General features: G+C 34.8%; 2 protein-coding genes across 3 annotated transcripts in view; one reads left to right on the top strand and one right to left on the bottom strand.

Moving 5' to 3' along the window:
- The window catches only part of LOC135128047 (uncharacterized protein), a 26,903-nt gene extending 1,709 nt beyond the window's left edge, over positions 1-25,194 (top strand). Inside the window, exons 2-4 of one of the 2 annotated variants that reach the window (XM_064054856.1) lie at positions 4,246-6,736; positions 20,102-21,923; positions 22,584-25,194. In XM_064054856.1, coding sequence (XP_063910926.1) covers positions 4,246-6,736; positions 20,102-21,923; positions 22,584-25,094 — 6,824 coding nt within the window. In that variant the 3' untranslated portion in view covers positions 25,095-25,194. Of the gene's footprint in view, positions 1-4,229; positions 6,737-20,101; positions 21,924-22,583 lie in introns of both variants that reach the window. The other variant, XM_064054857.1, reaches the window with a different exon arrangement.
- LOC135128050 (negative elongation factor E) lies at positions 25,194-26,456 on the bottom strand. The gene is made up of 5 exons (XM_064054861.1): positions 26,253-26,456; positions 25,709-26,199; positions 25,602-25,656; positions 25,438-25,549; positions 25,194-25,381 (listed from the first exon to the last, which is right to left on the bottom strand). The coding sequence occupies exons 1-5, from the start codon at positions 26,331-26,333 to the stop codon at positions 25,308-25,310; spliced, it is 813 nt and encodes a 270-aa protein (XP_063910931.1). The 5' UTR covers positions 26,334-26,456; the 3' UTR covers positions 25,194-25,307.

Here is a 26,456-nt window from a genome sequence, read left to right as displayed (position 1 = left end):
CTCCCTTGAAATTTATTTATTAATATATGTATATTATAATCGAATAAAATTTGAAATTTGAAAATTTTCGTCCACCTATGTTTATTATTTGTGTTTCATTTTGTCGGAGAAGATGACGGCGTCCGTGTTGAAACACGTCCACAGTGTATTGATATTTTTCGGTTTAAATCTTTAATAGTCACTTATTTATCAAGGGAATAAACGACGACTCTAATCCTGAGACTGTAAGTGATGCCAGAGCGGCCGTAGGGAGCGAGGGCATTTTCAGTCGAGGGATTTAGCAGGAATATTCCAGGGATGAATACAAAATTTTTCTTCCGACCTTTTTTTGACTAAAATCATAACCCTTTAATGGAAGTCAAGCCGTGTTGCACTTAATCTGGTTATTAAAGCAAGCCGTCGTCAGGGAAATATTGTTTATTTTATTCCCTTGATTTTACTTTATTCCTTTGGTAATAATGATGTACATTTATACATCAAACATGAAAGAGATAATTGTGATTTTATACCTGTTCGGGAGAAAAATTGTTTGACCTACATGTTGAGTGGCTTGAATTAAAACGAATTAATTAATTACTTAGTCATTATTATTAATTATGGTAATTTTAAGTATTTTTATACGGAAACATAATGACCACTGCTGTGGTAAAAATATTATTTTGTTTTTAGGAAAGTTCTCAAGTGTCTATTTTGAAACATTTGACAAAAAAATAAGTATGTGTGCTGCTTGTGGAAAAAAGTTATCTTTTAAATTATCCCTAAGTCCCAAAATATGACATTGTCTGCATCTAAGATTTTAAAACAATATGCATTTTGCAAATTACTAAAAGTAAATTCGGATTCAAAATTTTAAGGTGTTTTTGGCGTACTTATTTTTGTGACGTCATTAATCTCTGAGTTATGATGACGAATGATTCTTTCATGGAAAAGCAACTTTTTTGAAGACCACCTTCATGTGTTCTGTTCTTAGGACCTTGTTTTTAGTAAATTTTCTATTAGAGACAAAAATAAATTAAAATTAGTATTTTGTTGAAAAAAAAAAATAAATGTATCAAGGAAATAGCAGACGGTTATTTACAAAATGTGACAGTAATTCGCACTAAATGTTGATATACGATACTATTTAAATCTGTAAGTTACGCAAAACTGTAAATTCCAGAGGACTACTAAATATAAAGCAATTAAATGAAGGTTTACTGAGCATGTGTTTGACGACGTTATTTAAATGCGTAAAAAAATCTATATCATCCATTAAAAAAAGCAAATATCATAATTATTTCAAAACTCCGTTACATTATAAATAAATGAAAACATTAAAAGAAGCGGAAATAAGAAAATTAATTTACTTACTTGAAAATTTTCGTATTGTATCATTTTTTAAAATACTGAATTTAATTTCCACAATGTATAGATAGATATTACTTTATTGTCTTATTTTGTTGCTTAAAATACGAGTAGTGTAAATCACAATGAAAAATACAGGGTAACTATTAATGATTGAAGCATATTTTTGTGTTGGCAATTCTGAATTATTGGCAGCAATTCATTGTTGTTAATTTTGACATGCACGATCCTAACATACGTGTTGAGAAGGTGACAGCAACTGACTTGGTGTCATAAATGTCAATCTGACAATCAGGTATGCTATCATAAAATTTTAAATATGTTGCCAACCAAAAAACAATCACAAATATAAGCAATGTGTATCTACGTTTATTTGTATTAAATAAATCTGAAAATATGATATATATACTAGTTGTAGTAAAATAAAATGTTGGAAATGATTTAACTTATTTTAGAAACATACAGTTTTATCTGTTCTAACAATGAAAAGTTTTGGTAATGATTAATTATTATTATTATTATTATTTAAATAGCTAAATAAAATATCTACATGCATTTTCTCTACCGGACAAATCACTGTCATTATCGTCTGTAATTAACATTTTCAAGTTCTATGTTTAATATCTAGTAAAAAATACAAGGTAATTCAAAAATTGCGCACTAACTGTATGGGACGTGATAGTAAGTTTTCTAGTAGGAATTTTCAGGTGAAATTTGGCACAATATTAGACTAGTGTTACAAGTCAGGGACGATATTATGAAGGCATATACCTATGGTTTGGATTTCTTTTGGAAAAATTTGGATGCCTAGCGTAAAAGGGCAAGGCGGATTCATAAACCAAAATCACAAGAGTATGTTATTTTATAAATTTTAAATGGGGTTTACTAAAAAATTGAGAGAACGTCATTAATTTTTTGGTGGGGATGATACGAGACTTCTAAATACTTAGAAAATTTATAATAACCTACTTTTTCGTACTCTAGGGATCATGAAACGCCTAGAAAACATAAAAATATTCTCTTGAAAATTCCTGCTGGAATATTTTTACGACTCAAAATTTTTAGGACGTAAATCCCTATGGCCAGCGTTAAAAAAAAAAACACTGTATGTTACGTAACTAGAATGATAAAAAAGCAGACTACACACGAGTTGCGTATTTAACACAACTGTTTAGAATTCTTGATCTCTATTTTACGATTCGGTTTAAATATTGACCAAACTCGCAAAACTTGCTCTGGAAACAGTCGACACAAGAATTACATTAAAAGCTTCATCTAAGTAATCCTAAACTAAAATAACTAAGCGAATTTCTTGTAGATATAAGTTATGAAACTTAATTTTAACCTCTACGTTTTGTGGTAACAACGTATAGAACATTTCTGTACTACCAAGAAGACAAATTCTCCTCATGATACGTACATTTTTTTATCACTTTCAATATTAGCTGGCGCCATCAACGTAAATTTATTGTACTTTGGCCAAATTTCTTTTTTTAAACTGGATCTTAATTCTTTACATTATCTTTAAATTTATAAGAAGAAATTTTTTACTAAAACCACAGATGATAAAAATTTACTGACGATAGTTTCCTTTTTCTTCGGGTCTAATTTTTTGACAAAACTGGATTTCTAGCATAGATGAAGTTTGTCAAAACATTAATTACACCTGAAGAAGAAGAAAACTACATTCGAAACTCGTCAATAAATAAAAATATTCTTAATCTGTGTTTAATGAGCAATTTTTATCATAATAATGTTGACAAAACCGAAAACACAAAAGTTATTATGTTTAAATTTATACGTTTCCTCTATCTAAAAATAGTAACCACTTTTCTTGTATAAATAATGGTTTTGATGAACAATACAGGAAAATTACTAGAAATTCACTCGGAATATTTTTTGTATCAAAAGATGTGTATAAAATCTTGCATAAATACGCACAAGCTAAATTAACATCCTGCATTTAATATAAATCTATCCACTCAATAGCTTTTAAATAATCACATAGTTCTACAAAACGGTTTACTTAAAATTAAATCTCGTATACAATCAAATGGAAATTTACTTCCACTATCTTTTTGTAACCGTACTTTTATTTTTTAACTAAAGTTCCTTCACATTTAACAGTAGAGACAATAATCACATCCAAAACTGTCAAGGTTCGACCGCTCAACCCTCGTTTCTTCAACAATACTATAAATCGTGCTATAAATTGATTAAAAAATGTTGTTCCTTTGTGAATAATATTTCTGTTCAAAGGTCCCTACACACATCACATTTGTTATTTTATCCACATAGATCTCTTTCGTAACTGTAAATATATATAATTACACGATTTCTAAATATTAAGAATTTTTCAGAAACATTAAATTGTTAAAGAAACCAAACTAACTGCCTAAAAAATTTACAAATTTTTGCAACTAGTGTCCAAAAATACGGTGTTAAAATAATTCAGGCAGGACAGGATGTGTCTAGTATCAAATCAATAAACTGTTGCTAAGTTTAACTAGTTCAGGAATGAATAAACGAAAAGGTTTCAGAGTAATTTTGATGCCTGTATCTTTTATATTAAAGAACCTTTACAAAACGTGAAAACCGGTGTAGTATGAACACGATTTATTTGTAATTTACTCTTTCCATATGTAAAATAATGAAGTGACACAGTTGTGGGAAAAATATAACGAATGATAAAGTCTTATAAATGTATAAAATAGATTCTCGTTGATTAGAATTATACTTGTTGATCACACTACATGTCAGTATCAATCACTTGTTTCCAACAGAATCACAATTAACACTAATATCATATTTGAACATCACAATTATAACTCAGCAATTTAGTAACTATTAACCGCTCATTGAAAATATCAAAAGTATTTTCAAAGGTTTTGCAATTTTTAGGGAAGAAAGCTCCACGGGTACCGATCAAGACATACAAGTGGGAAGACATTCGGAGAGAGCGGTTAAGAGGTGGTTACCCCTGGACCTATTTGTACAAGGAGCCTTATAGCGAAAAACTCGATCCAAAAGTGTTTACAATGGACACCAAAACAAAACCTAAGAAGACAATTAAAAAGCAGCAGCCAGATCGGCTGGAAATTAAAGAAATAACTAATGGCACAGGTGACACACATCAAGACACACTAACGCCAGAACCTTCCGGATACATCGTCATTACGGAAGTACCAAGTGATTCAGAAAACCATTCCAAAGAAGTACCAGCTGCAGGGGGTTCAGTCACAATAGAGGATGTAGGAGAAGCAGAAAACATAAACTTAGAATCAGCTGAAAGTTCGGACAACATCAGTCAGTATTTAGACAAAGAAGAACCAACGATAGAGCCTGCTGGAACATCAACAGCAAAGAAAAGTGAAGAGGTTGCGCCAGAAAACGGACGACAAGAGAGAGCCAAATCGGAAGAACCAAAACGTAAACGAAAATTATCGATCGATAGTAGTTACAGTCGAAAAAGTTTATCAAAATTAGCGATTATTAAAAAGCTAAAAGAAGCAAAAGATAAAATTAAAGTTCCTAAACTGAATTTGCCTAGTTTACCAAATCTGTCGGTTTTATCTAATCCTCTAAAATCGGGTACCACAGGAAAAAGTAAGAAGGATCCTGAAAGTAAGAAAGAAAAAACGACGGATTCTGGAACAAAAATTAAGGTGGATCCAAATGCAAAGCCGGAATATATTCATATTCCACTAAAACCACCCGAAGGACAATTTGATGAATTTTCGTATTTAGAATTTGGTGAAAAGAAACCGGAAGAACCAAAGGAGGAAGAACCACCAAAACCTCCCGAAGCTCCAACTATTGAAATCTCTGAACCTCCAACAATTGAAATATCTGACGCGTTTGATTATGATCAAAGACGGTTTAGTGGTGATCCCGATGATATTGTAGCTTTTGAAATTTTAAAAACTGAAAACATTGATTTAGATCATGCAACGAAAAATGGCCTTCAGGGAGGTAGCGATTATCTGATTATTGAACAAGAAGATGACGCAAAAAGTGAAACCAGAAGTATGATCATTATTATGTCAGGACCAGATGAACCGCAGTTGAGTAGAGCAGGATCTAGAAGAGGAACTCCGACACGGCAAGGCAGCACACGAGGTCGTGCAAAATCAGCAGAACCAGAAAAGAAGCGAAAATTATCAGTAGAGAGTAGTCATAGCAGATCTAGTTTATCGAAATTAGGTTTTCTTAAAAAACTTCAAGAAGCTAAAGATAAATTTAAACTTCCAAAATTCTCCTTATCAAGGTCAAGTTCGAAAAAGGCATCCCATAAAAAGGATAAAGAAGAAACAAGTGCGCCTAAAGAAACTAAAGAAGAGGCCAAAAAAAGTGAACCATCTGGCGGCCAACCCAAATATATTCACATCCCATTGAAACCTCCCGAAGGACAAACGGACGAGTTTTCGTACTTAGAATTTGAAGAGAAAAAAGAAGAAAAACCTGTTGAGACAGAAACGAGTGTGAAAGAACAAAGTTCTGTAGAAAGCCCTGAGAGCCCCAAAAGCGAAGGTGTTCAATTTATTTTCTTAACTCCACCTTCAGATGATGAAGTTCTAGATCACCCCGATATACCTGAAACTCCATCCTCTGAAAGTAAAAATTTCTTTGCAAGTCGCCTTGACGAACTGCAAGAACTTGCAAAAGACGCTGTTGACAAGACATCCCCTAAATCACGGAAAAAACTACAGTCGGTTGAGGAAGAGGAAAATTCTGAAACAGTTCCTGCGAAACCTGAAGACGCTACAAAAACCGAAATCCAAGAGGAAAAGAAAGTCGAACCCGAGGAAAAAACCGAAAGCAAACCTGAAGAAGAAAAGAAAAGTGAACCTAAACCAGATAAACCAAAGAAAACAAAAGCTAAAGCTAAAAAAGGTAAACAAGACGTAAAAGAGAAAAAAGAAGATGACACCAAAGACAAGCCAACAGAAGATACAAAAACTGACGAAAGTAAAGTGAAAGCTGCAGAAGTACCAGAAAAGAAAGTTGAAAAAATGGTGGTGGATGAAGAAGACGGTTTGAAGTTGACCGAATCAGCGATGGCGAAGCAAGAACAAAACGTCAAATCTAAAGAAGTTGTGGAAGACTTGAAGTCGAGTCTGAAGACTGACGGATCTCCCACTTTAAAAAAGAAAGTTTCATTTAAAAGAAAATCGAAAGATGACTCGAAAGACGGAGATTACGAAGATATACAAGCACCTCCGGGTGACAAATCGGCACAGGATAAAAGTACGGACGAACACAAAAGTAAATTGGCTGTAATGGGGACCAGTCAGTCCATGTCGGTTGATGAAGAGAAGAGTTATCTTGATGAACAAAAAATAATCAAAAGTACTTCGCTTGAAGAGGATTATAACAGATGGTCAAAATTAAGGTAAGTGCACTTTGAATATGTTTCTAAACACTATAATTAGTACATTGTGTATCAGTAACTAACGCCTTCATCGTGTACAGCAATTCATTCATAGAGCCAGTAAATTAAGACGAAGGCACCGTTAAAATGCAATGCTGCTTTGAATACACATTGTTAACTGGAAGTGCTGTTAATCAAAGTTGTTTATGCTTATTAATGCAGAAAATTGATAAAACGCGATATGTATAATTTAATAACTATATAAATATTATTAGTTTCTTTCTAGTTACGTGATTGTTTATATGTAAACGTTACAGTTAAAGTTTCTGTTTATATCTTGCATATAAAATAATCAAATAATTTTAAATTATTATAGACATTTGAGAAAACATTTTTATATACACAGTCAGCTATAAATTTAATAGATGATAACTAAATGTGGGAACTTCTAATAAAATATAGAATAATATAAAGAATTCAAACTTCTACATAAAAATAATCTCGTTTAGAGCTTGTGCTATTTTAAATCTTTTATTTTTATATAACTATTGTATTTTTTATCTTAAATAGTTCCTAGTTGGCTCTAGGGCAGTTATTTTTTGACTAGTTTGTGTCTAGCTCTTGGTTGTTGGGTATCCAAAGAAGCTTAAAATCTCGGGTGATTGTACAGGTAAAGTTAAAATGTATAAATCTATACACCATGTTAGTTAAACCGGGCCTTGTTATGCTATGAAATTTTTAAATGTTTCAAAGAAGACAAATAAAAATTAGAACAAAGAAAATTAAATACAAGTACGCGTATTTACTGGTGATATTTTGTAACAATTGTTGCACAATACAACCCAAAAGTTGTTGATAAGCGTGCCAACACTTTATCTGACAGCGCATTTGCTCCAATATATCAAAAACTTTAAATGAATAATTTATTTTTGTTCCAAAAATACTACTTCCTTTTTCTTTTTAGTATATAAGATGGTGTTCCAGACACTCCGTCTTCGAAGACTACAATGTGTCAAAAAAGTGACTTAAAATTACAGTTGGACTAATTCTAACCACATTTTTCTTCATTTCAAAAAACTAATATTAACTTTATTTCTTTCATGATTATCACTAATCGTGTTACATATGCTTTATTTTTTACATACGTATCCATTTACTGAGAAATGGGTTATTTAGACTTCACGTTACTTTTTTTTATTAATTGCTAATCCAGCAATATAGTCTTCAAAGAACTATTTTAGCTTACTAACATTACTTGTGTTCGTCATCACTCTTCATCGAGTTAGGGTAAACTACGAAATATAATTAGATGTTATCAATATACAGGTACATACACTAAGTGGCCGTTCCTCAATATATCAGTAATTACTGAAGAAAATTGAAAAACAAGTGGCATACACTAAAATTATTTTCAATTATACAGAGTGTTCGGTTTATGAGGCATAATACACAACTTAGTATTTTTAAATAGAACAACCTAGATATTTTTACACATTCTCATTGGCCTTTTACCAGGTTTTATAACCACAGTTTACTTTTGTAATTCCGATGCGACGTTGGCATGTTATTTTCATTTTTTTGATTTTTTTACAAAACAAGGGTTCACAAAAGAAATTTTTATAAACACTCTGTATACATATTAAGATTGAATTAAATCGATGGCAACGTCGCATTAGCATATCAAAAATGAACTATGGGTATACAATCTAAGAACAAGCCAAACAAAATTGTGTATTACTCCGCAAAAACGGAACACTCTATATTTTTGTCGTTTTTTTTTCTATTTCTAATATTTAATTATAATTAGATATCAGAAACCGTACACTTTTTGACTCAACCTGTATATTCAAATTTTACCAAGAATTTTTGCTATTTTATCTCGAAATTTAAACGTTAACTGTAAAATCTAAATTCTAGTAGTTTTTAAGTAGCTAAATGTGACTATTTATTATTCATATAGTCAGTCATTTTGGTCCCTTTAAATCTCTAAAAATACCTTAAATACGTTTTTTATCTACCATAAAGATATTTCTTTTGTAGGACTGTTCGTATACTTGGTAGCTAAAATCTCTACATTATTCACATGTGTATTTAATTCATTAATCACTCCGGAATGTTCTTATTTAAGACTAAATTATGTAAAACAAAAGTTGTAATAATTCATATAAATGTATTGTTTCTAACCGAGAAAGAGATCATAGCATGTACAGTACTTCCATTTCATCTATACTAACAAAAGTAAGAAAAAAAATCTTTGTGATTCAAAATTTCATTTTATGTTAAATTATTTAACAAGTCAATAAAATCATTGTTATACATAGTTTTCCTCTTCTCACGTTCCCCGTTAGTTTGAAATACGTGATAAAATATTAGTTGTCGTCCGGACAAAAGAAAAGCTCTGAAAAATTCTTTAACACTAAACAGTTTTAATGCTTCCGAAGAATTTAGGAATTTTTTTGTTTAAGAGAGTAGAAACTAATTCCAAAAGCATATATACATATACAACGTGTATGGCATCAGCACATCACTCACATCATCGCTTCTTCGTATGTTTTTAAATACTCCGTCATCTCGTTAACACATTCTTTCATCAGTGGTAACATCAACTTTATTTTTCTTGAAGATAGGAAAAATACTAAAACGCAAATTTTTCTATATTTAATTATTCGGAGCATTAAAGAGGGCATGACTTTCCGTGGCATTAACAGCTTTATCTTTTTTCTTTTTTCTTGTGTTCATAAATTTGCCAAAACCTTTAGCTAAAATTTCTACCTAATTCTAAGTTGAAAGGTTTTATCGCAAATTATAAAAATACTAGTTTGTTTTTATTCAGTTAAAAGAGTAAAAGTGATTTTCAAGTACTACATTCCTAGAATTACAGTAACTTTTTCTTTACAATTATGGAAGTTTAAAAAATGGTTTTAGACTACGACTATCTTTTTAAATAGTTCTACTATTTTTTGGTATTTTTTGAAATAAACATAAAGTTGTTTAGCTGATTAAATGACCATCTTCGAAAATATTTTTAGTAGGTATTGTCCTATTTAGTGCACGTTATTATTAAGTTTTGTAATAAGTACATAATTATTAATTAGATATATTATAATCGCAACACAGCATGTTTCATCTCAAATGATCGGTTTAAATTATTTCAGAACTACCTATTTGCATCAAAAACATTAAATTTGGGTACAACTCTATCTATCGCTATATCTCTGAGAGGATTATTTTTTTTATTTTGTAAATTTTTTCGGCCAAATTTATGCCATATAATACATACGTATAGTAGTTCAATAACAGTAGATAAGAACCTCTTTTAAAAACCTTGAAACATGTTCCTTACTTTTTTTATATATATAGTGGGATTGTGCAAATTGCACAAGTACGGATAATGAAAATTATATTTAAAGTAGATAACTAACGGGAAAAAGGCCCCTCAGCAGTAATAACGAGCTGTAATTTTAAAAGTGCTTGTTTATACGTCGGAATAATGTCACGTAGAAATTTGTTTGATTTGAAATTAGTTTGTCATTTCAAAGCAAGGGACTAAAATCATTAATTACGCTACAATCGGAAGAGAATGCTTTGAATATTATTATAATTTTCATTAAATAAAGACGAGCATATTCTCCCCTTTTCGAGAAAATGAGGTGACTCGTTCTTAATTTGATCAATAAAAAACTGTAATAACGTCATAACCATAGATAATACACAAAGCGGGAGAAAAAAAAAAAAAAAACAAGCGCCAAAGGTTTGGCGTTGAACGTGGGAGTGCCGGTCCGCGTTTCGAGCTGTTACCCACTAAGCCACAGTGGCGATATCGTACGCTAATGGTATATTGTTATTATACTTGTTAATTTTTTTGTGAACATTTGGACGTTTAAGAAAAAACTCAAAGCAGATGCGTACACCACAAGTGTAGGAGTATATTACTGTATAACATTTAAATCATTTTAAAATAGAATTCCTTGAAATTACGTCATCAAGTTGTTGGTAGGGATAATTAACCAAATTTTGGTTGGCGTTTGACCATCTACATGACATTCATATATAAATAAAAAATTTACGATTACGTATCTGATAAAATCGACACTGACATCAGACAGACAAACAGACTGAAACGGGAGACTACTTTTTTCGTAGTGTAGGGGCCAGGAAATGTCGAGAAAACTTAAAATTGGCAAATCGTCCAATGGATTCGCTGACTATTACGCTCAGGAAGTAAAAATGTTATTTATTTTTGATAGAGTGGGAGTGAACAAAAACGGCTTGATTTGTACTGAAGTTGAATGAACCATTTTTAAGAAAAATGATAAAATAAATTACTTAATATATTTGCTTTGTTAAGATATGGTAACGCTGAGCGGGCGAATAAAATTGGCGTGGGTAAACTCAACAATTTATTTCTTAATAACTCGAATTATACGACTAACTATTACAGCGATTATGTACAAATTCACTTCGTGGTGCAACTTGAATGAATTCGTTCACTCGCAGGACTCGACTTCTTCTGAATAATCCTCTTTCCCCAAGGTGTACTCTATTTAAACAACACGCGGTCTTTCTCGAAACGCCTAAGTCACCGCTTCTAGACTTCTCCGGAAAACACATTCGCGACTTTCGTTTCCAGGCCTTTCTCTTTAGCGACGCTGATGAGTCATCTACGCATATACCAGAATAAAGACACATATACTAGAAGTATGGGTTTCTTTCGTAACAATATACTGAAACTCTATAACGTTTATTACCCTACAACACCGCAAATAATACAAAATTACAAAAACTGTTGACGCTTTTCGCCAACCATGGTGACATTATCTAGATAATACCAACCTAAGATTAATAATTTTGTATTTTCGATGTTGTAGGGTCATCAGTGTAATCGTGCATCGAGTGATCGAAGATGATTCCTAAAATCGTATTACTACATACCGCAAGCAATAATAAATTAAGTGACTATTTTTTAATCAGATTTTAATTAACACACTTTTTGAGAAGACGTCATCAAATTTCAAATCAGCTGGTTTAGTAATTTCAGAAATTCTCTAAGAAAAATTCCAAGACACAAGTTGCAGTTGGAAATGGGAAATCTGCATTGTCAGAACTCTAAACTATATGACGAAACATTTTTATATTTTATTAAAAATACCAAAATTTGATCGACGTTTAAAAATTTTAAGGATAATCTTAAAGTACAATTAAAATTTTAAAATATTCGGTTCGGTAGTACCAGAGAGACAAAAAAAATCACACTGTCGAGTTAACATCCTATCAACTGACAGGAAAACATGAAATTCGAGATTCGTCAAAATCACCCTGTTGCTCTAATTAATAACATAGTTATCTATCGCTCGCCAAATAAAAATACTCTTCTCTCTCTCCAACTAAATTTCTAGTACCACTTTGTTTACAACAACACCACAATGCAAATTTAGCTAATTTCTGTGTTTTCTCCACCGAGCCAATTTTTCCAAAATTCAAAATAAATCCCAGTAATTGCGCACCGTGCTAAATCCAAGCACATGCAGAATAAGTCCATCCCATAAATATTTCGAGCGTACCACTTTCGTTTTCTTCCCGTCTTAATTATTATTTTAAGCCTGATGATTTGGACACAAAGTCGGCACACAGGAAGCATTCCGCATCGCGATAATTTATCCGAAATAAACACGGTTTACCACCGCAGTTATCGTCGTTCCGTCCATTTGGCACGTCCCCAAGCCAAGAAACGCACAAACCCACATCAACCCGAAGCAAACACGCAGACCATGAAACCGTCGACTCGTCGAGTACTTCAGCCGAGCGTAAAAATAGTCAAGACGGCGTCGGCGGCGACTCGGTGGACATCGTGTCCATAGGCTGCACACTAATTTTAAACAGTGGACCGCAGATATCCGAGCGGGTCGCTCGAAACCGCCAAAAATGTGATATTATTATTATTACCGATCGGTTAACGCCTGGTTACAACCGAGATGCAAGCGGCCGAACCGGCGATGCCGACCTACGTCGGCGGCAGGAGGCGGCGCAAGATGTCGACGGGCTCGCTGAAGGAGGGCCAGCAGCGGTCGGCGTCGGAAGGGCGGCGTAGGGCCCCCAGGAGGACGAACGTCTCGCGGGACTCGCCCTCGGGCTCCTCGGCGATGTCGCTGGACGTGAGGTGCGCCTGTCAGTATTTCCAGTCGGACTCGCTGCTGCCGGACAGGATCAACCCGGTGGGCACGCGGCCCAGCAGCCAGCTCAGCAACATGGTCACGAAAGTTGGGTACGTACGAGACAACGGACCCCAGACGTCTACGCCTATTAATAGCGGCTACACAAAGCCCACATTCTATTTTTGAGGGACGCATTTTTTACCAACATCTATCTGTACGAGGACGATAATTAAATAGTGCAAACGAGCAATTATGAGGTGGAAATGACGAAGCTTTATTTTTGTGGTGCGTGCGAACCACTGGGTACATGGTACGAGAAATTTGACAACACACTCTCTGGTACCTATTTGCATTCTATGTACGCAAATATCTATTAACCAAAAGTTCCTGTCCAAGTAACGAAGTTCTAATTTTACTCTTACTGAGAGTTCTAGAAACTGAAAGCAAAAGTGAAACGACTAAATTAAACCCCCGGACTACCGGAATTTGAAATCTTTCCAAAGTGTTTTAACAGAATCGTTTTGATTTATGGTATAATGATAAAACGATCTGACCGAAGTGAACCAGAAACCTCACCCTTAAACAAAAATGGTATCGTTAACCAGTACAAAAAATTGGTCTAAAGTTAGTTAAACACCTCTTCCCTCGCACCTGAAGACAAATATTCAAACAAATTCAGTGTGCTAGAAAAAAAGAAATGTCGACAAGGATAGCATCGAACTAACTCGAGCAGAGCTCAAGTTTTCTAAGAAATACACAAGTCTCCCGGCAGTCGTTATGCACATAACCCAAATATCAGCTATGCGCACAAAATTTTTTGTAAAGTAATTGTGATAAAAATCAAGGCAGACTCATAAACCACAAATATAGTATTATTATATGTTATAAAATGTAAATATGAGTTAATACGAAAAAAAAAGAGTTTACGGCATTGTTGGTAGAGAGATTAGATAAATTTTGGTTAGCACAATATTCTTAACTAAATGAGGAAGTTATTTTACTGATTAATTCAAGAATGACTCACTCCATTTTCTCGAAATTTTGGGAATACAGTACTGTTATTTTAGTATTGCACTGCATGTATCCAAATTGATGCACGTGTCCTTTCAATCTTTATTTTAACTTATAGGGGTTCTTATAAAAAATAAAATTCGCAAAGGCAAATTTTATAAGTTTTCGAAGAAGCTAGATATATGTTTTATTGTACTTTAGAGGCGACGGAATAATAATGAGAGAGCAAAAAATAGATAATAAAATTCGTTCAGTTAACGTATTAACTAATAAAATAGAATTTTCTTCTATTGTTATATCTAAAAATGGGATAAATCGAAAATCGAAAAATTCTGGGAAATTTAATTCCAAAACGAGTTTATCCTGACACAGTATAGCAGGATTAGCAGGTTGGTGTTTAAATAAAGAAAAGAAAAACGTATGTTAAAGAAACAGTAGATGAAGTAAAATAAAAAGAATTCGATAGAATTCGATAGAATTAGTGTGAAAGAAATTCTTGTTAAAATAAGGCTGTATTGTTGACAAAATACAACGGTGAACTTTAACTTTATTTTAGACATAGTTTAAAAAATGTTTAAATGTTTAAAATAGATTGTGAACAAAATCAAACACTAAATAAAACGGTTTATAAACAATTAATAATATATAATTTAAATATTCTTGAAAAAAAGAAAAAAAACGTAATTTTTTTCTCCTGCACGAAAAATCGAAAGGAAAAAATTGTTTGAACATAAAAACATAACGAAAAGGGTGCATAAAAAATAAAATAAAATACTTGCGAAATATGTAACAAAAAGACGTCAAAAATTTTTTTTATAGCACAAAAAATAAGACAAAATTACCGATCAAAATAGTCTTCATAAAAGATAAAAAAAATTGGTCGAAAGTTGTTTCGACAGAAGTTCCCTCGCTCCTGAAGTACAATGAAACATATCCAGCATTTTCGAAAGGGCGCATCCTCAGAGGCGTCCGTCATCGTTTCTCTGTCATAATGAACTTTTCTACCTGGGTACCTGTACCTGTTTAGATTAGTGCTTAATAGATTCATCCGCATTCGTGCTAGCGTGTTGACCAGTTCACTTAAGTTTATGTTTCCGCGTGTTATTGTTTGCGATTTAAAAATATAAATTTAGAAACCGCCCCCTTCTGAAGTGTTCATGTTACGCTACTGACTGACAGTCCGTTGTCAGATTCTATTGACTCACCATGTTGAACTTAAAATAATCCATCTCTAACAACCCTTGTCCTTCAACACGAGGTAATAGCAATCTAACGCTCAAGTGTTTATTTATGTTTATACTTCGAAAGTATGTCACGTAGAAATTATTTTGATTTGAATGAGTTTAACATTTTTAAATAGCATCCCCCACAGGCCCTGCTCCACGGGAACACAAATTGCAAGGTTCCGTGGTCCGCAGAAGTGGGATCGATAGAAAATATAGGTACATGGTTAACTTCGAGTATACAAAACTCATTTGACTTACACCTTGTAAAAATGTTATGACTTAAGCGGCTTAAGCCAAAGCACCCTTATAAGTCTGTGTGCAATAACTTGTTAACCCCTGAGATATTGTGTATATATTGTTATCAATAAAAGAGTTTCGGCTCACTGAACCAGCTACAATCTCCATTATTAACACATTTATTTTTATTAATTTTTAAACAACTTGTTCACAAATTTCTTTATATAACACTATTATGCCACTATTTTCAGCTTGCAGCTTCAGCTAGCGTTTTGTAAGCTGAAAGCAGTAGCAAAAACCGCCTTCCAAAATTTCCATATAACTGAGATATTGATTTTTAAAAATACGTGATGCAAAATTTCGTCAAAATGTTCAAAGAAGATGATGATAAACTGTTTAAAAAAAACTGCTCTTACGTTGCAGATTATATTTAAAATTTCATAACAATTATTCTGTTAACAATGGAGAGTTGGTTGATAAATCAGCACGATGAACGATGTTCACATTTTCAGAAAAGAAGTGAGGATTTTAAGTCATTCTCGTTTGTTCTTTTCATCTTTGTAACAGGCGCTTTTAATACATAATACTGTTTCTAAATTGCTAGAATTTTTAAGCTTCACTTTGAAATGTTCGTCACGTTGTACTACTCCTACTCCGCCAAAAATAACAGCAGCCTAAATAGATTGCAAGGATAAAACTAAAATATAACACTAATTAACATCGACTTGCATACATTCATTATTAATCATTATTAAATATTTATATGTTTTATATAAACTTTGTAATACAATTTAAGTTACAAAGTATTTTATTTGTAGAACACTGTTACACGTCAAAAAAACGTAAGTTTTATATACACAAATCAGCACTACAGGCCTTGTATAGACTTTTGACTTCTATAATTTTGGCTACTTATTTTCACCTTTTCAGTTTTCCTCTGTTTCCTTTCACTTGCTCATTCCTGGCTCCATTACATCCTTCTTTACCTCCTCCAACCATTTCTTCCTTGGGGGTTTTCTTCTTTTTTCCCACTTTCTTCAATTTGTAATACTTTTTGACATGTCTCTGCCGAGTAATGTGTGCAACCCAACTGCCTATCTACGCTTGGATTTTGTGTGTAATTTTTGGTCTTTTGTACATGATGATGACCTGATTCGTTCTTCACCCCTGTCTGTGTCTTGATTTCTCCGAAAATTTTTCGCAAGACTTTTGTTCATTATATTTCTAATTTTATTTCTTCCTGTTTATCATGATCCACGTTTTGCTATTTTTTCATGCATTCGAATTTTGTCCCACTGGATATGTTTTTCTGACCGGGGTGCTCGGTGGAGGGTGTACCCGATTTAATAGTGGGTAATAAAACAGATACATTTTTTCGGCAATATCACGTTTCGTTCGTGATCAAGACAAAAAAAAAACAGATCTTTAGTTACACAGAAATTAATACATACTTAACTATTTTTGCCATCGATAATTTCCCATAATTATGTTCTTGTTATATGTAAAGATTTTTCCCCAATTTTAAACGCCCACTTTCTTTATAATCGGTTGTTATAACGAAATGTTAATAATTTACCTTAAAGTATCCGAAAATGTTTCTAATAGTTTTGGAAAATTGCCTAATTTATTTGCGATTTAAATTGCATTTATTTTAAATAATACGTAGATATGAAGTGATAAATTACTGCTATTCCATTAACAGTTTTTTCGGATTAACACAATTATTTTCAAAATTCACATTATCAATCTGTAAAGGATAATGTCATACTTTATGTCGGAGAAAATATTTATTGGATACGGATTTATTTAAAAAGAAATAACAAAAGAAAATCGAAACATAGATAAAGCGAGCAAGCAATTTGAAGAATCGTAGGGTTAATCTGAGGTAGCCCGGATAATCTCCATCCACTCACTTTCATGGTCAACATCCGGTCCAGTGGGCGTTAAAGATTGCACCACGTAGGTACCGATTGCAAACTTCGATCAGTTTTTACGTGTACAGAGTTTGCTTTTTGTTCGCCTTGTATCAATTGTGCACTATTTATGTGAAAAACAGTTTTATCCAATCTTTTAAGGAAGGTCCATTGTATGTCCCTCTTTTTGCAATTTTGTTCGCATTGCACGTTGTAAGCGCAATGTAAATGTCATAATTTTTGCATGTTCTAATTTTTTTTCACAGAAAATGGCGTTTAAAAGCAAATTTTAATAAAAGAGGGACAAAATATGTCTAGTAAGGATTCTTCAGAAAAAAAAGGATCATCCTAAATCAATTTCCCTCGTCTTTTACCCACATTTCTTTAAGATTGGTTCAATGAGGCGTGCTCCCTCTTGTCATTCTGCCTCCAGGATATTTTCCTACTTTTTGTTCAAATTTTCTGAAAACTCAAAGTCCTTCTTTTGAATTTGCTAATAATGTGAATATGAAAAAATACATCAGTATTTATACGCAGAAAACACACAAATGAATCATTGTAAAATGATTGTACCTAAAAATTTGATCTGTGGTAGATCTCTCTGGCTTGAAACGTCTTTAATATTCCCCTACTATATGTTTTAAAACAACCTCATCATTTTTACCATTTTTTCAAATTAAAATCGCAAATAAAATTGTCTGCCATTATTTCGCAAAATTCGATTCTGCGGTCAAAGTCAATGTCCATGGGAAAAACTAATAAACGATTAGTCCTTTGTCCCCACAATAATTTACAACAGGCCGATGGAATTCGTGGTTATCTGTAACACGTCTTTCTTTAAATATTTTCGTATGCTGACTCAGAATCCCGAAAAAACGCGTTATTAAGAAAATGACCTCTGCAACAAATCCCGCAAAAAAAGCAAAGTCCAGTGTTAGCTTGTTTCGCCCATTGTCACTATCTTCAGTCAGTTTGTAGACCATTGTGACCAGGGTTTCATCCATACATCAACAAGTTTAAAACAGTTAAAAACTGTCTTTAAATTTTCAAAAAAGTTCATCTTTTCGGAGTAATTGTTCAACTAGTAACTTTTGGTTTTCTTGTAGTCAGTTTAGTAGCTACATCCTAAGTATCCGGCAAACTAAGCATGGTTTATTAGCTTTTATTTTTAACCTAGATTTATTACTGAAGTGCGAATTGGCGTACTTCCTTTAGAACCGACCCATGGTATTACATCCAGTGCTATTATTTTGACTTAGCTTGTTGTAGCGGATTAAACGAACACACATATGCTTTACGTTACAAAAATTGTTAAAAAATGTACTAGATACTGTTCTATTTTTTCATAATCCGGTTACCAGGTCAGGCTATTAACAAAAATCGTTACCCCTAGACAAATAAGCTGTCTTTCTCATCGTCTGCCACACACAGCGAGAGACGAGAAAAACAGCTAATCATTCCACATCAGCTAGAGGATGATTTTTGTTGGTAGTATGTTATTACTGCGATGCTTGAGAATAAGATTTTTTATTTGGTTGTAGTGGTATTCAAACTGATGTCCAACTCTGACAGGCAATTAGATGTCAGTCAGCGTTGTTTGACCTTGTTACTCTTTTGTATGAGTTACCTCATTTGATCCCGACCACACGCAATATGACACGTCATGCAGCAGCCGTCCAGCGCTAATTTGATTACTGAAAGATTAAACTATATTAATTCTGATCGGCAGTAGCTGTTTTTTACAGCCAAAAAAGACCAAATGGAGTTTGTAAGAGGTATCTATTAAGACTGCGGAATATAAAAATGAAACCCAATATACAAAACCAATAATTTGTATAATAAATATCTAAAAATAAATTACATTTACAACAATAAAAAATACTTTAAAGCAAATAAAAATCAAAAAATCAGAACGTCTTCATAAAAATCCATTATGTGAATTGACGATGATTAAAAACTGTATTGTTAATTTATCGATGTAATATAGCTGCGAGTCTTAGATTTTTGGCAAGCTTCTCACATGGATACACACATTATAGGTAGAACTTCCCTTCCCCGTGAAGCACAATTCAACAAATCCAGCTTTATCCAAAAATTATAAAATTTAATTTTGCGAAATTTTATTTATTTGATGATAATCGACGACGGAAACTAACAATGTTTTTAATACATGTGAAGAAAATTAAAAACAAGGTTGGATTATCGAAGCATAGTCGAAAGAATGACATTTTACCTAATATCAGTTGCATAGACGGTACGCTATTATTTTTTTAATTACATTTTCTTGCAAATATGAGAATATCCACGACTTTATTTAACAATGATAAAAAAGAATTACAATATTTAGTTCTCTGTTTTGAGGAGACAAATTCACTAAAATCAAACAAACTGACATTCTTTCGATGTATAAACATAAACATTTGAACTTAAGCTTATTATTAGTGCTGCTTTTCCCGTTATTCGTTATCTGCTTTAAATATATTTTACGTTGTCTGTACTTGGGGACGCAAATTCTTGGCACAGGCGCTGCGGGGAGTGTTATTTATGCCGCTAGTTTTTACTTTATAGAGGTTATCACAGGTTTTAAAGAAGCGGAATTTGTCGAATTATACTTCAAGTGCGAGAGAAGTTCTGTCGAAATAACCTTCGACCAATTTTTTACATAAGTTTACTTTATACCATCCCAGAAAAACACTACAAAATCAAAAGATAAATTTGTATAAGTATGTATGTAATAATTTTCTGCTATTGACTTACCTGCATAACATACTTCCACAGTTGTTTATTTGCATTTTTGAAAACTTTTCCAAAGACAACGAAAACTTTAACCATCTGTTTCTCTTTCAGTGATCACGAATACGAACCTGTGAATCCACCACCCGACAACGTAAGTCCCGTAGCGACATCACCTCCGACGGTCCACGTAATCGATTCCGACCGCGAACCCAAACCTACAAGCCTGACTAGTAGCACCACGTCATTGGAGCGCCGTATGCTGGGTGCCGAAGTCGAAACTAGACCCGAAGAGTCTTTCACAGTGCAACAAATGCAGTCCGAAATCGAAGACAAATACTTCGCGAAATCCGCCGAATCGCCGTCTAAACCAAAAACTACCGTACACACCATCACTACCATAAGCACTTCCGAATCTCAGCAAAGCCAGCCAAAGAAGTCAGAAGGTCCAAGCAAATTCCAGCAGGCAATAAAAGCTCAAACCGACAAATTCAAGACAAAGATTCACGAGATCAAAAAACCCAACATCAAGCTGCCTTCAAAACCTACGTTCAAAAAACCCAACTTCCAGAAATTCAAAATCGAAAAACCGAAGATCAACTTGCCGAAAATACCAGACACGGCCAAAATTACTTTACCGACGTTCAGTTTGCCACGCAAAAATCCTCTGAAACGACCTCTGAAACAACGAAATTTATCGACGGAATCGAATGCCGGCGGTTCCAAGAAAAATTATTTCGACTTTAGAACTTATCCTAGACTATTCAAAAAGAAGCCAAAAGACGACCTCGAATCTTTCAGTTCGAAAAGTGAACGCGAAGCTCCCGAGTTCGCAACCGTCCCTAGGACGAAACGAAATAAAGTAGAAGATGACAGATGGGGTGGTCGTGACAGCATACGAATACCTCTGCGCGCGGAAGATTCGATCGAAGATGAGGAAAGAGAAGATTCGGTCGAAAGAAGGATAGCGTCTCATATGCGATACGATGATGATATCGATATTGACGACGCTTACGAAAAGGAAAACCAAGAAATACACACAGCGTCACCTTTTAGTCGCGGATACAACAGTCGCTGGAACCATGGAAGCTTCCATCCAACACCAAACCAAGAAATTCTAGATGATTCTAGAAACCGACAAGTTACGGATTTGGATTCTCCCATGGACGCACCTGCTCCCCATGAGAGCTTTGACACGAACACTAGTAAAGACATACATTCTTCTGAAAGCTCTCTGGGTATTCACCGTCGGGGAGTCCTTGAAGAAATCGATTCCGATGAATTCTTTTTACGACAGAAGGGTATTTCGCAAGACAACATCGAAGTAGGAATGTATCTCAGCTCCGAAATACGAGAGGCTTTTAAATCGCCCAGCAACGCTTTGGCTGACTTGCAAAGAGAACCGCTTGACTACTCGTACGACGCACGATTATCGAATCAGTCACTTCCGGAAACTCCGTCTAAACGTAAAGCTGCCAGAAAACCAAAGCGAAAGAAAACGCCTCATGTATCGCAAGAACAGGTTTCTTTTGACCAAGATTCGGAACTCGATACCGAATTACCACCTTCTAGACCAAAGCGTCGAAGCAGGCGGAATAAGAAGCAGCAGAAAGAGCTTGAAAGTATTATTCCGTATCAAGAGACCATAGCAGTTGATGTTCCAGATGTTACAATCGGAATCTTACAGAGCGATGACCACGAACACTTTATGTATGAAAATGAGCAGATGCAAGGAAAGGAACAACCAGAGATCACACTGATTGATCCTTACGCCGAACACGAAGCTAAATATGATAGCGAAGACGAAGTTTTCAAGGAAGATACTAAACCCTCGGCACCACCTCGTAAGCACAGAAGTTTAAAAAGTTTGACCTATTCAGAGCACGATTCGATTCTTGGTGACGTTGATCCGGACAGAGAACTTCCGTCTGAAGAAGTAAGTAACATGCAAAACAAGTGCTTTTATTTGTTACTAAACCCTAAATAAACTAGAGACATTCTTTACCACGGCGCACACGGAAAGAGTGAAGGTTAGGACCAATATTTCCACTTAAGACCCCATCTTGATTGTTAAATATTTCTACTGGCAAGATAAAATTTTAGCATCAACAGGATCTCATATCAGCGATGTCAACATTTCATGTGACAATTCCGTTTCAGTGTACATAATAGACTAAAACGGAATTATTTTGTATTTAGCTATCTTTTCTAATATTTGTGGGTTTGCCGGGAAACAAACCATCTTGTTGAACACTTAGGTAAAGGGCTTTTGAGAACAGACTCATAATATGGACCTTCAAGGAGCTTCAGTTTGTTCAAAATAAACCTTATCGCACAAAATAACAACTTAATTATCCATATGTGCTTTAACATAACATCTGCTTTGTTTCGGAAATCTTTTGGTTGCGAAAAAGTTTCTGTTCCAACAGTGGGCATTTCAAAAGATTTCATTTTTTGTCGTTAAGACTAATTTTCATGAGTGTTATCCTTATTAAAAGAACAAGCTAACTTCGTTTTTGCATACTCCTTTAAACATTAACAATAACGTTAAAACAAAACAAACACAATTGGAACTAACCTGCCGTGTTTTCCACAGGTTGAAATTTATAAAACAGAACACGAGTACATAATCCCTACGCCAGAAGTTCCTCCAACCAAACCAGCGCGAACTCTCTCCCGCTCCAGTTCCAAATCCAGAGAAAACGAAGACATCCACATAGTACAAGAAACTCCACCCAGACCCACCAGAACCAGATCTCGTTCACAAACGCAATCTCTGACGCTAGAAGAACCATGTGTTGAAGAAATTTGCGTCCAAGATTTTCGCGACAATATGGGTTATGCCATTATCGACAAAAATCTTAAACGGGAGCCGCCGCTTCCGCCTCCTCGCACTCCCCCTCGTCGCAAAAGATCGGTTCAGTCCGCTACCTCCGAACAAAAGTTCTTTACGGTACCGCGTCCGTTCAGCGATGAACCTCCGACAAGACCGATAAGGAATTACAGTACTTTGGGACCAAGCAGACCTCCGAGAAGGAAACCACCTGTGAATATGACAGATGAAGAGAAAGAGAATATCGATATCACGCAGTATATTGAGATAGAGGATGAGCCTAATCGTGATCTTCACTCGGGCGAAGTGATACAGAAGATGCGCGATCGTCCTCTGCCTGCACCCCCGCGACCGCCTAGGAAGACTCGAGCTCTTCATGATATCACTTCTGAAGAAAATATCTTGACGAAGTCACAAGAAGATCTAGAAGAAATAGAGAAAGAGTTTCTTGAAGAAGCAGAAGTTTCTACTCAAACTGAACCACTTCCAGATGATTTTCTCTGTGACGAAACAGTGCCGTATGAGACGGAAGAGGTTACGATAGTGACCGAAACGTTAGCGGAAGAAGAAACTGCACCTGTTAGGGTTGAAAGACGGTTAATTACCCCTACGAGTTACACGTACGACGAAGAAACTATTACCCATGGTTCTTTGGTGGTACAGCCATTAAATGGTGCTAAAATATTACCAGACTCAGAATTTAGTCGAATAGAGTCACCCATAGAACGGATTGTTCCAATAAGTAAAGATTATGAAGATGAAACTTCAGAAATACCCCAAGAATTTACAAAACTCAAGGATCCTGAACCAGTACAAACCAGTCCACGCCCTCCGGCTGAACAACCATCACGATATACGGAATCTAGGGATCAACCATCTCTGCAAACCACTCCACTTCAACCTTCAGTTATCGAAAGGATAATTGAACGTCCAGTGTTAGTTCAACCAGACTCTAGTACTGAAGTTGAAGTGTTAAAAGCTCAAAGACTTCAAGTTTCTGATTTAGATGTAGACAGGTTAAGTGTGAACGAATTGTTAGCCAGCAGGATAATCGTGTCAGAAATCGATAGCGGAAATATTCAAGCTACCGAGATAAGCTCCAAGTCCGGAGCTTTGAAGGTCGGTGAAATAGAATTACCACCAGGAATTATCCAGCAACTGTTCGAAAGATTGCAATCGGTTGCACAAGAACAACAGACTAGTGGACCAAGAGATCCAACGCCTGCTGCTGAAACTTCTACAAAAGAAGAAGAAGACGACGCAGGACAAAAAAAAACTCCGTTTGAACAAGTAATGGTTGAAGCGCCTCCCCCACAAAGACCCCCCCGAAGAACTGAAGAAACCCATGAAACTTCAGTTCCTCCTACCGATGCTTTAATAGAAGAACCCCATATTATAGACATAGAAAGTACCCAGATCGATTCACTTAATATTTCTGAAACAGAAGAAATTCAGGAATCACACATACCTGAGGAAATTCAAGCTGCGGAACCCCCAGAACCACCAGTACGAACAGATTCCTCCAGAAAACAGACCATACCAGAACCAGAACCAGAACCGGTTTTAAACGTACCTGAAGATATCGAAGAAGTAATAGAACAAGCGCCTCAGCGACCCCCGCGTCACACAGAAAAAACAAAAACAGAAGAACCGTCAGAAGAAGTACCGGAACTAGTACCAGTAGAAGTAGAAGAAGAAGCACCAGAACTAGTACCATCAGAGGCAGAAGAAGAAACGCTAGAAAAACTGCCGGAAGATATACAAATAGAGCAGCAGCACATGGAAGAACCGGAGATTGACGACGAACCACCTCCTCGACCTCCCGAACCTCAAATCGAGTACATATCCTCGCAACCCCCTGCTAGTTTTTACGCCCTTAGGGCCCAACAATATGTAGAAAGTCTCGAAGGTGACATTCCCATGGCCCCTAGACGAAGGCGCCATCAAAAACCTCCCATTTCAAGGTCGAGTTCAGACGAAAGTCCGGTTTCACCACCCTCCAGACGTCGCTACAGATCTCCCGAACCCACGATTCCTCAGCTTACTGGTCAACTGATGCAAGCTTGTGGGTCAGCTGCCAACAGCTCTATTAAAAGACTGATATCTTACATCACTAATAACGTTTTAAGGAATACAGATGGACAACAAGATTTACACGTTATGATCGTTCTGTTGTTAATTTTAATCGCCGGGTTAATTTTGTTAGGTTATGGTGATGGAAAGACTGTTCATTATCATCACTGGGAATTCTTCAATCCTCCAGGGGACCTTTAATTTCTTCTTTTTTATCAATTTTTAAGTGGATCTGTTTTTACTAATTAAGTTTTTTGTTAATGTTGATTTTAAAGTTATGTAAATAAATGATTTATAGCCACTTGCGAACTCAATTCTTTACTGTCAAATATCTTTTCAATAAATTAATAACTTTAACATTCTATAAACTTGCTATATTTTTTCTTAATAAACTATTACCTCACTGAAATAATATCAGTCAAACATATCGTCGTACGATACGAGGTTTCGCTTGTCCCTGTGGTTGCCTTTCTGGGAATGACTTGACGCTGTAAAAAGAATGACAAAATCAAAAACAACTCAAACAACTTTTTTTCAAATATACCTAAGGTTGCCCATGCTGCTGACGAAGATGCATCATTTATTGGTTCTATTTGAGGCTGACGCCTAGCTAAAGTTACTTTTAATTGAATACCTGACACCATACTGCCATCCATCTAAAAAAAAATATTTTTCACAATCTAGTAAAAATTGCTAAATCACAGCCACCTCTGCAATTGCACGTTCTGCAGCTTCCACTTTATCAAAAGTTACGAAACCTCGACTAAAACATAAAAACGTCACAATAACAAATTAATGTACTTCCGAAAACCCACTTTTTCTCAATTTCCATTGAAATATTCACAATATTTCCAATCGTTGAGAAATGTTTTTTCAAAAACTCTTCCGTGATTTTATATCCAGAAACATAAATTGTGTTGCCTTGCCGAGGTTTATCAGGCTTTTCGCGCTGCTTCTCCGTGAGACCCCTTTCTTCCCTGTCTCTGGCATTGGCAAAAGTATCATACAAATTCTTGATTCGCGGTGGTTTATTTTCTGGATTGTCGGGACCGTCATCCATTTGTACTGCAGAAAATGGTTGATATCCGCTCACAATTTTGTCAGAAATAAGTTTCCTTTCAAGGCCTCGTGGTCGTTTAAATCCTTGTTCTGGTTGTTTCTGTTGTTTTGAAATAGCAGGAATTGCACCTGATTTGATGAGTTTTTTTGCTACTTCTCGAGCATCTCGGGCTTCCGCTGGACGTTTAGGCGTAATAGGTTTCTCTGGTTCGGGTTTCGGGGCTTTTAAAGCTTGTAAGGCTTTTTTCTACAAGATAGAAGTTCCCTTTATTTTCGTTTCAAAAGTAAATTGTACATTACCTTTTTTTTCAGTTTCTGGTATTTAGCTTGGAGCATAAGCTCCTCTTCTGTGAAATTGGCAGGAAAATGAATGTACACCATTTTAAATTCGTTGTTTATACACAACAACCACACAACAACTATTTCTTAAACTAGGAGTAAACATTTGTTTTGATAACTCTTTAATTTGACAGAATTGACACTTGTTGAAACAAGGGTCGCCAA

Source organism: Zophobas morio, unplaced genomic scaffold, assembly GCF_036711695.1.
Source record: "Zophobas morio isolate AGI-343-1 ecotype UQ-CSIRO unplaced genomic scaffold, CSIRO_AGI_Zmor_V1 ptg000012l, whole genome shotgun sequence".
Classification (NCBI taxonomy): domain Eukaryota; kingdom Metazoa; phylum Arthropoda; class Insecta; order Coleoptera; family Tenebrionidae; genus Zophobas; species Zophobas morio.
The sequence above is the reverse complement of the archived record's forward strand: the minus strand, read 5'-3'. Positions and strand labels throughout refer to the sequence as shown.